Here is a 9,751-nt window from a genome sequence, read left to right as displayed (position 1 = left end):
TCAATTGTGGAGAATAATACACGTCATCATGATGGATCGAAGAGCCTCGACATCAAACATTCTAGCTACAGCCCTGACAATCGCCGAACGAGCTTGCAGGATGCCAAAACAATGTTCCACATCCTTCGTACACCTCTCTTGACATTTTGCGAAGTGTTTTTCTTTTTCAGTCTGTGGATGTGGCACTGTTTTGACAAACGTACCCTACCTTGGGTAAATGCGGTCTGCAAGGTAGTATGGTCCGTCGTATTTAGTGCCATTAACCTAATATGTGCATTTCAGCGATTTTCCTTGCAGTAGATCGTCGAACACTGGAGACTGAGCAAGGACATTTAGGTCATTCTGAGCTCCTGGAACACCAAAAAAAGCATGCCAAATCCATGTATCAAATGAAGCCACCGCTTCCAAAATGATATTTTTGGCTCATTTTTTGTCACCATAAGCTCATTGCCACACACTTGGACAATTTTTCCAAGTCCAGTGCATGCAGTCGATGCTTCCAATCATGCCAGGGAAGCCTCGCATCTCACCCTTCCTCAGAAGCCTTCGCATGTCCCTTGGCGTGGGTTTCCGGAGGTACTGATTGGTGTACAGGGCTTCAATTGTAGAGCAAAACCGCATTAGAGACTCCAGAACAGTTGTTTTTCCCATCCTCACGATCTTATCCACTTGATCTGTAGATGCTCCATATGCAAGCATTCGCAAGGCAACCATAATTTTTTGCTCTGGAAGAAGACCTAGAACACAAAAAACATCCTCTTTTTGCACAAAATATGGATCATGGTTGCAAATAGCACTCATGATTTTATTGAACAAACTTCGTTGCATTCTAAAACGACGTCTAAAGACATGATCAAGGAATACGATGTTGGGAATAAAATAATCTTCCAAGAGATCTTTACCTTGTCTTTCCCTTTTTCTATCGAAGTTTACGGCACGTCTGGGTTTGGCTATCTGACCCACAACTTCCATGACACGGCGGGAATATGAGGTCCTCTGCCTTCTATGGTCATCATCTGAGTCCTCCTCCATTGCGAAAGCCTCATCTCCACCTCCACCTTCCTCGAGATTGATCAATTCTTCTTATTGTGCCAACAATCTTTTCTGTTGTTCCACAAATTGTTTACGCACTATTCTTGAAGAAGACATTGTAAAAAAAAAACTCAAGATTTGAAAACGATGAAGAAGGATTCTGAGCTAAAAAGAAGGATTGAGTTTGGTGTGAGGATGGATGTAGAGATGTAGGGTTTATATGGACAAAAAAAAGAAAGCATGAGGTTCTGGACAATGCCACGTGGCACGTTGGGATTGGTTGAAAATCTTATCGTAATTTTGGCTAAATTATTGTAAACAAATAGTGACACGTGGCACATCGGGATTGGTTGCAAATCTTAGCGGAAATCTATTCACAAAATAGTACGTTTGGATAATGACACGTGGCATGATGTGATTGGTTAAAAATCTTATCCGAAATTAAAACTATTTTATTTATTTATTCTTTTATAAAAAATTTTAAATGGGCTGGATGCCAGCACATTTTGTAGGGGTGGAGATCGTTTGTGCCAATGCATTTTTAGACTGGGTGCCAGCGCATTTTTTTAGGGGTGGAGATGTTATGGCCTATTACTGTTCACTGGGGTCTATTACTGTTCATTTGAGTGGATAAATACGTTGATTATTGGCGCAAAATCTTTAGGTGTGGAATTGCTCTCAAACAAACACTTGAGAAAAACCCTCACTCTCACAAGGGAGAGAAAGGATGCATACAGTGGCCCTGTCCCACACGTCTTGTTAGACGTACGTAGGAGACCTTTTTCTAAGGCTCGCATGTTTATTTATTTATCATGTCCCAAATTAATGGAAACGCAGATTGGTTCTTTTGAAGAGTTTGGATCATATAGTAATAAACGATAAAGTCAAATAAAATATAAGAATTATATAGATCCTAATTACACTTTGATGCCCTTTCCCTTCAACCTGATGGCATCAAACTATTGGAAACTAGCTCCAAGCATCCACTTGTTGATGTTGCCTTCAAGTAGTTTGAATAACGAGCTACATAAAAAAGGCCAAAGTTTCTTGAATTATTTTTATGTCGTAAAAGAACTAAATTTTTTTAAATAAGTAACCCAATAGAGTAATTCTATTCTTTTCATCTAAATATTTCATAATTTCATGCCATCTTATGAGACAATTAAAATAGATAGACATGTCAGTCTAAAAAAGATCTTGTGGCAACTAAAGTAGATAATCACATTAATTAAGAAAAAATTAATTTTTCTTGATAGGTTTTTTAAGAAATGAATAAAACCGTAATGTTCATGCTTTCTATCCTCGCCTTTGCCTCCTCTTCCCTCTCCTCCCTCCACAGTGACCTTTCTTTTCTGGCGACTGATTGTGCCCTCCCCCTCTGCCGGCGATTGATTATGATTGTTATATTTTGTCTCTAAATCCAAGTTTTTACGCCTTTCAGCCAAACTTTGGATTTCACTGCGTTTTTAATCACATCGGCATTGAAGATAGGGAAAATGATTGGATACGATATTTTCTCTTCTATTCTCTTCTGCTTCTGGAATATTACAAAAGGAGGAAGATTGGATACAAGTACCAATCATGGATGATGACAGCCTCTTTTGTCAATCTTTCGTGGGACTGTGGAGGCCGGGATGAAAGGTAGATGACAGGGAAGGATTAAAATTATTGAGATTTAAGCAAAAAATGAACATAAAGCTTAATAGGAAAAATATTACAACTAAGTTGTACACTTAAGCTATCACATAATGTGGTATAATAATATGGTATGAACAACATTATTGAACACATTATGGTGCCGAATTTGACGAAGTTTACAAATTGTCACCCTTAGGAAAAAAGTGACACGGAGTGATGTCACATGGTCCATGAATAAACGTTTCGGCCATCAACCCTCTTTGGCCTTTTCTGTTCATTTTGCCTATTTAAACTTGAAAAGGGTTTCAATTCTTCAATCCTCATAAAAATGCAATAAATTTATTAAAAAATGATTAAATGTGACATGGAATACTATAATCTGACATGGAGGACTATTTTTAGTTTTTAATCTTACATACGGTATTATTGAAAAAGCAATCTTATTTAGGGATTAAAATGAAGTTTTCTAAAAAAAAAAAGACGTGGAAATGAATAACCCTTCTCAAGAAGAAATGATGGAATTCAACAAGGCCGGACCGTGGATGTTCAAACCGAAAGCCGGGAGCGTTTTCCCTGTGAAGAAAAGGTTAGTAAAAAGAATGATGCTTTATCAAATTGTGCAATGTTTTTGGTCTGTTGCAGACACTTGTGCTGGTGTTGGAGCCTCTGAAACCTCAAATGCCAAGAAGATCGTCAGCAGCCACGTTTACCCTAGCCCACCATATAGCATATGAGCCAATGACCCAATTAGTGCAAATGTTTTGTATTTCTACCCGTGAGTTCTTGGTGATGTGTGTTATAATTTCAATGACTTTCAAGTCATATAATGCTGTGATTGATCTCTTTTTGATCTTTTTATATGTGATTATTCGGGATACAAAATAAAATCTCTGTTGTATGAAATTTCTTCTCCATTTAAAACTCTATAGTAATTCTGTAATTGGATGCTTATTGAGTCATTTGTAAAGAGTGGAAGACAATACTAGAAATTAGAAGAGCATCATCATACAATTGGAATGGTTCAAATGTATACAAGCCAGAAAAAAGTTAACCTATTAAACTTTTAGAGATGTCAAGCTAGAAAATAAAGAGAATTCTACTATTTAAGGCGTTTCCATCTTCTTAGTAGCAATTTCATGAATCTTGTTCCTTCATATTGTTTTCAAAAAAAAAAAATAATTGGGGAGTCAATTGACAGCGACCATGAACGAAACCGTGTGCTCGCGTACGTTGTTATAACATACTTTCTCTGTTCTCTACCTAGAAAAAATGTTCAGGGTCCCTACCCATATGCACATGCATAAAGTAATTATTTGTCGTAACATACTTTCTCTGTTCTCTCCATTGAAAAAATGTGCAGGATCGATCCCACCCCATATGCACATCATAAAGTAAAACGGGAAGTGCAAAGAAACAAAATCACAAACAATTTTTTTATTTTTTTTGGTAAAAAGGTAAAATATTACCACTAGTAACAAGCAAACTTACAAACTTTATAACCAAAGGTCCAACGACAAAAAATACATAAACAAGAAAAATGGACCAGCAAAACAAACAAAGCGAAGCCCAATCAACACCTTGGGCCCAAAACAGAAAAAACTAAAGAAAGCCAAGAAGTCAACTGTAGCCGCAGATTCAACTGTACATCTCAATCCGCCCAATTTCACACCTCCAACCTCACGTCGACTTGCCGATCGTAGCATCCAACCCCGAGCACTACTTGCTATGCAGCCACAATTGAAGAAATCCAGCTACCAGAATAAAGAAGCCTGTGGAAACTCACGAGCAACATTGCCAGCAACGACAGACAAAGATAAAGAGGTGGTGTTGGGAACACCTAAGCATGTGCAAGTATTGAAGCTCTACACAACATCTCAGTGAACCATGGATGCAGATTGGAGTAAGGATGAACAAGGAAGAGGGATGCCGGTGGGATAAGAAGAAAAGGGCAAATCGATATGGAGTGCAGGGGAAAACGCAGCCAAAGGAAGGAAGAGGGGATATAGAGATGGAAGGGAGAACGACTAACCAACCTCAGCCAAAGCTAGGGTCGGCACCACCAAATCTGCACAAAATCACTATCTTTTGTTAGTTGGTTATGCATATATAAATTGAAGTACACAATTTAAGTACTGAGTAATATTAGAAAAACTAAATTTGTAAATGAAATGATGTGTCACCAATAAGAACTAAACAAATTGATCAACACTTAAGTAATAATCCAACGATTAATTACCATATCATTTGGTTTACAAAATTGGATTTACAAATTTAGTTTCCTTAGCCTTACCTTTTTTCCGGTCTACATCTCTGCAGTCTAACGATTAATTACCATATCATTTGGTTTATAACCATATGTAACTTTTTATTCACAAATCCAGACAAAATGGCACGATCGAAAAAGAAACTAGTCTTTCAAAACTCCTTTATGAAAATCATCAATAAGAATGCAAGTGACCCTTTACCATAGTAGTGGAAAGATGTTGAGTCATTGCATGACATCGTAAGTTCAAACTTTGCTTGCGACTAATCTAACATCTAATATGATAAAATTTATAGTTTGACCAAAAAAAAAAAAAAAAAAAATCATCAATAAGAAACTAGAAAGGGTATATACTGCATTATGAAGGATCCGAGTAATAACTAATAACATGAATGAAATATGTATAAGGGAAAATGTACCGTACGTTAGCACGTCATGATCACAAACTCAAGCGTCAATACCCTCAGACAAAAACATCTCAGAAAGCCAATTAGGACCGTCCTCAATCTAAACTTGAAAATCTAACTAGAAACAAAATAGTGAGAGCAAAAAAAAAAAAAAAAAAGTTATTTGCACTCTTTTTCAATCAACTAAATAAAACGAGAATAAAAAATAAAATTGTTAGTAAGTTCCAAACATAGAAAATTTGAAGTGTGAAAATCCTTATTTTTCTTAAGAGCATCCAATCCATTTTCCAATTAATCATATGCATTTCATGTTTCATTATTTTCCACCTACAACGAACGAACATGGACACATGTATACGACAGGACACGATACGTGGATACGTCAAATTTCTAAAAACAAAGACACAATACAGAAATTTATATGAAATACATATTTAAAATATATTTTTTAAAGAACAATATAAAATTAATTACCCAAATTTAAATTTATATAATTCAAACTCTCCAAAAGAAGTTGTAAAATAAAAAAAATAAAAAAAATAAAATAAAAAAATAAAAATAAAAAAAACTTTCAAAAAGAAAGGATGCTCATGGTCGTGGTAGTGGTGTAGATTTGATGGGCTATATGTAGTTTTGGGCTTTAGTCCCATTTAAGACCTTCCACCAAGATCTTAGTCATCTTCTTTGCGAAGCCTCCTTCTACCAAATCGCATCATCTCCATGCAACACCTTCTACTAGATCGCGTGATTTCTGTGCGCCGTCTCCTTCCATTAGCCCTAGCCTTAGTCCTGGGCAACGTGGGACCTATTTAAATAAATAACAAATTTAGAATTCTAGCTTCTAGCTTTCACCACTAAAACCCTATAATAATTGGATGCTCATTGAGTCATTTATAAAGAGTGGAAAACAAAAAATTGGAAGAGCACCATAAAATCAAACCTACAAAATTGTTATAAACTAGAAAATAAAAAAAAATTCTACTAACGAAAGGTGTTTCTATCTTCTTAGTAGCAATTTCATGAATAGAAAACTAGATTTTAATTGTTACGTAAAATGAAGTTTAGACAAATGTCTTATACAGGATTAAAAATTGATTTTAGTCTGTAGACTCTATTTAATGTCACCATGCGTATTCAATGTGTTGTTTTATTTATTTAAAATTTTTAGGAAAAAGATTGTAATTTTTAATACTCGTTTGAAATTCCAATGAATTAGCTTTTATTTGTGAACATTTTCCATCACCAATTTATGGTAAATATGTTATATAAGAAAATATTTTGGTAGAGGCTTTTCGATACACTTACGTTTTTGCATATTTTCTTATGTGCCACTAATACATTACAATATATTTACGTGCAGACATTTCGATACACTAGTTTAGTATAATATGATTAGGTACATATATTTTGGTACACTAGTTTAGTATAATATGATCAGGTACAGACATTTCGGTACACTAGTTTAGTATAATATATTTAGATGCGGACATTTCAATACACAAGTTTAGTATAATATGTTTAGGTACAAACTTTTTGGTGCACTTATTTTTTTGCATATATTTTCTTATGTGCCACTAATTTATTACTCTATATTTAGGCATAGATATTTTGGTACATTAGTTTAGTAAAATATATTATGTTATGGAAGTTTAAGTACACTAATTAGAAGAAGTTAAATAAAATTAATGAAATAAAATGTGTATAATAATAAATTTAAAATTAACATGGAGACATTCAATAAGATATCTATTAAATATTAAAACAAAATATAATATAAATTTGAATTAAGTATGCATTAAAGAATTAAAATCAATATATAATCTAAATTTTTATTAAATTTTAATATTCTTCAAGTTCAAAACCCTATTTACGAATCTTTTTTTCCCATATTGTTTTCAAATTGTTGTAAAAATTGTGGGAATGTATGCCCACATGCTTTAGCTAATAGTCAAGAAGGCTTGAGAATAGTTGTGTTGTTGTTGATATGTGAGGTTTTTCAAAAGACAATCATTTCAATTTTTGTAAACCTTCACAGATGTGGCTCTATATAAAGAGCACTCCATGTGTAATCACAATACACAGCAAAAGAAAAGAAGTGAAAACAATAATATCAGTATCCCTTTCTTCCTCTCTTTACCTGCAATCTTTTTGTGTTAGAGTTATGAAACTAAACAGTATGATAAATTGCACTGCTTCGCTCCTATCCCTAGTAAAGGTTATCTCTCTAACTTTTGCCTATTTATAACACATTATCAGCACAACTCTATAACCCTAACCAGTTCTCATTTCCCTTTGCCTAAAAAAAAAAAAAAGCTTCCTCCAAGGATTTGATTGTTCTTCTTCCTCCCCTGCCTCACCTACTTGATGTACCTTCTCCAATATCTGCTAGCACTGTACCTATTCCTAGTTCTCAATATAACAATCCCCTATCTTGAACTACATATTTAATCTTAACTGCATTTTCAGGTGGTGCGGTATAATCGCCCACCCTACTCTGTATATTTAATTTTCCTGCTCTTGAGTGGTGTGGTATAATCGCCCATCCTATGCTATATTGTTTCAATGAGAGTGGTGCGGGACAATCGCATTCCTCATTAATTATGTAAATCTTGAGCCTGAAGTTTCGAGTGCTTATCATTTTGGCCTGAAGATCAAAATGAAACAAATTTGTAAGAACCAGAAGTTCTAACAATACATTCCTCCAGAATACATATTATTGCAAGTTCTTACACATCTCTTTTTTTTTTTTTTTTTTTTTTTTTTTCAGAAAAGGAAGATGGCAAACTTGGCAAAGCTTGATTTTGTTGCCCTAAATATTACTGGGAATAACTACCTTAATTGGGTAGTGGATACCAAGATCCATCTGGAGGCAGGAAATCTTAAAGAAACCATCAAAGAGGAAAACAATGGATCCTCTCAAGATCAGGTGAAGGCCATGATTTTTATCCGTCGCCACCTTGATGAACGATTGAAGAGAGAGTACCTAACAGTTGAAGGTCCATTAGCCATCTAGAAGGCATTAAGAAATAGATACAATCACCAGAAAACGGTGATTCTTCCAAGGGCTCGTTATGAGTGGACACACCTGAGGATCCAAGATTTCAAGTCGGTTGCTGAGTACAACTCTGCAGTGTTTAGAATTAGCTCCCAAATGAAGCTTTGTGGGAAAACCATCATTGAGGAAGATATGTTGGAAAAGACTTTCGACACCTTTCATGCCTCCAATGTGCTACTGCAACAGCAGTATAGAGAGCGAGGTTTTTGATGGACACAGAATTATTACATTTATTACCCTTATATTTATATTTATTAGTGCTTGATTCTGATTATTTGGAGTAAATTACTTTAGTTTTGTAATTTATAAGGATTATGAGGCTTATTGATAAAAGTGGAATTTAACATGGTCTTAATACATCCTATATGTTTTAGTCTTCCTAATTACATTGGCTTCATCCATTTAATTAAAGTTATTTTATTCTTAGGTTGAAGACCAATAGGTGGGGTGATTCTTTTTTACTTATGTGGCCCAAAAACCAAATTCCAGTCAGTGGCTTTTAAGTGAGGCTGTGGAGATGATTTAAAAATAAGAATCTCAACTTGAATTGGATTCCTATTTTTTAGAGAACTTGGAACAGAGAGGCACGGATAAAAAGGAGGAAGAGCAGCTGAACAAGGAGACTCCGACTCCTTGGCTTTCTGGCGTGAAACAAAGAAGGCAACAACAGAGCACGAGCAATTCGGTTCTTTCCAAGTTTTATTTTATGCACATTTTCCATAGGACTACGATGAATTCTTCGTTCATGGGGTTCTATACTCTTAGCTAAGGCTAAGAGGAAGCCCTAATTATGATTACTCTAGTTATTTGATTGTTTAATTCGTGAATTTCATATTGATGATTAGTTTTCATTCACTAGTAGAATTGCAATTTTCATATTTGGTTCTTTGTGCTTGACCATAGCCTAGGATTTTGATATTGAAATTATTTGCATATTAATTTATTTCTGACCATGAATTGGATTCTATTGATGCTTTGTGAATGAGAATCATGAACTTATATTTTGATCCGACCGTAGACAAATATTGGTTTGTGTGGCTTCCTAGAAAATTAGCTATTTGTTTGACGTGACCAAGTTGATAAGTGGTTAATTTGTTTCTCATTGTGCTTAATTGGATTTCTACATGTTTGTGTATACCGGACCATAGATATAGAGACTGTAGAAATAGTTGAGTTTAAGCCTGACTACTGTAAAATTCACAACTATTTGGGAAATTATTGGCATGTGTACCTGACCACGGACATATGCACGGAAGTTGTTTTCATTAATTTGATAATTCATGAGTTGACAATTGGATATTAGGGTATGACAATTAGTGGTGGAATCAAAGCCTTAGTGTTTTCTTACATTTGTTC

At 34.8% G+C, this 9,751-nt stretch overlaps 1 protein-coding gene across 1 annotated transcript; it reads right to left on the bottom strand.

Moving 5' to 3' along the window:
- Positions 1 to 264: 264 nt before the first annotated feature.
- Positions 265 to 1,032, bottom strand: LOC114827434 (uncharacterized). Its single transcript, XM_070806303.1, has 3 exons — positions 903 to 1,032; positions 459 to 737; positions 265 to 350 (listed from the first exon to the last, which is right to left on the bottom strand). Exons 1-3 carry the CDS (start codon positions 1,030 to 1,032, stop codon positions 265 to 267), a joined length of 495 nt encoding a protein of 164 aa, XP_070662404.1.
- Between the last annotated feature and the right edge of the window lie 8,719 nt (positions 1,033 to 9,751).

The sequence above is a fragment of the Malus domestica genome, chromosome 10 (assembly GCF_042453785.1).
Source record: "Malus domestica chromosome 10, GDT2T_hap1".
NCBI lineage: Eukaryota > Viridiplantae > Streptophyta > Magnoliopsida > Rosales > Rosaceae > Malus > Malus domestica.
The sequence above is the reverse complement of the archived record's forward strand: the minus strand, read 5'-3'. Positions and strand labels throughout refer to the sequence as shown.

Excerpts from the sequence above, each read along its gene's own strand:
- LOC114827434 (XM_070806303.1), bottom strand. The coding sequence starts at position 1,032 with ATGGAGGAGGACTCAGATGATGACCATAGAAGGCAGAGGACCTCATAT. Across the intron at positions 738-902 it reads TAGAAAAAGGGAAAGACAAG|GTCTTCTTCCAGAGCAAAAA; the intron begins GTAAAGATCTCT and ends TTTGTGTTCTAG. Across the intron at positions 351-458 it reads GACTTGGAAAAATTGTCCAA|GAGCTCAGAATGACCTAAAT; the intron begins GTGTGTGGCAAT and ends TTGGTGTTCCAG.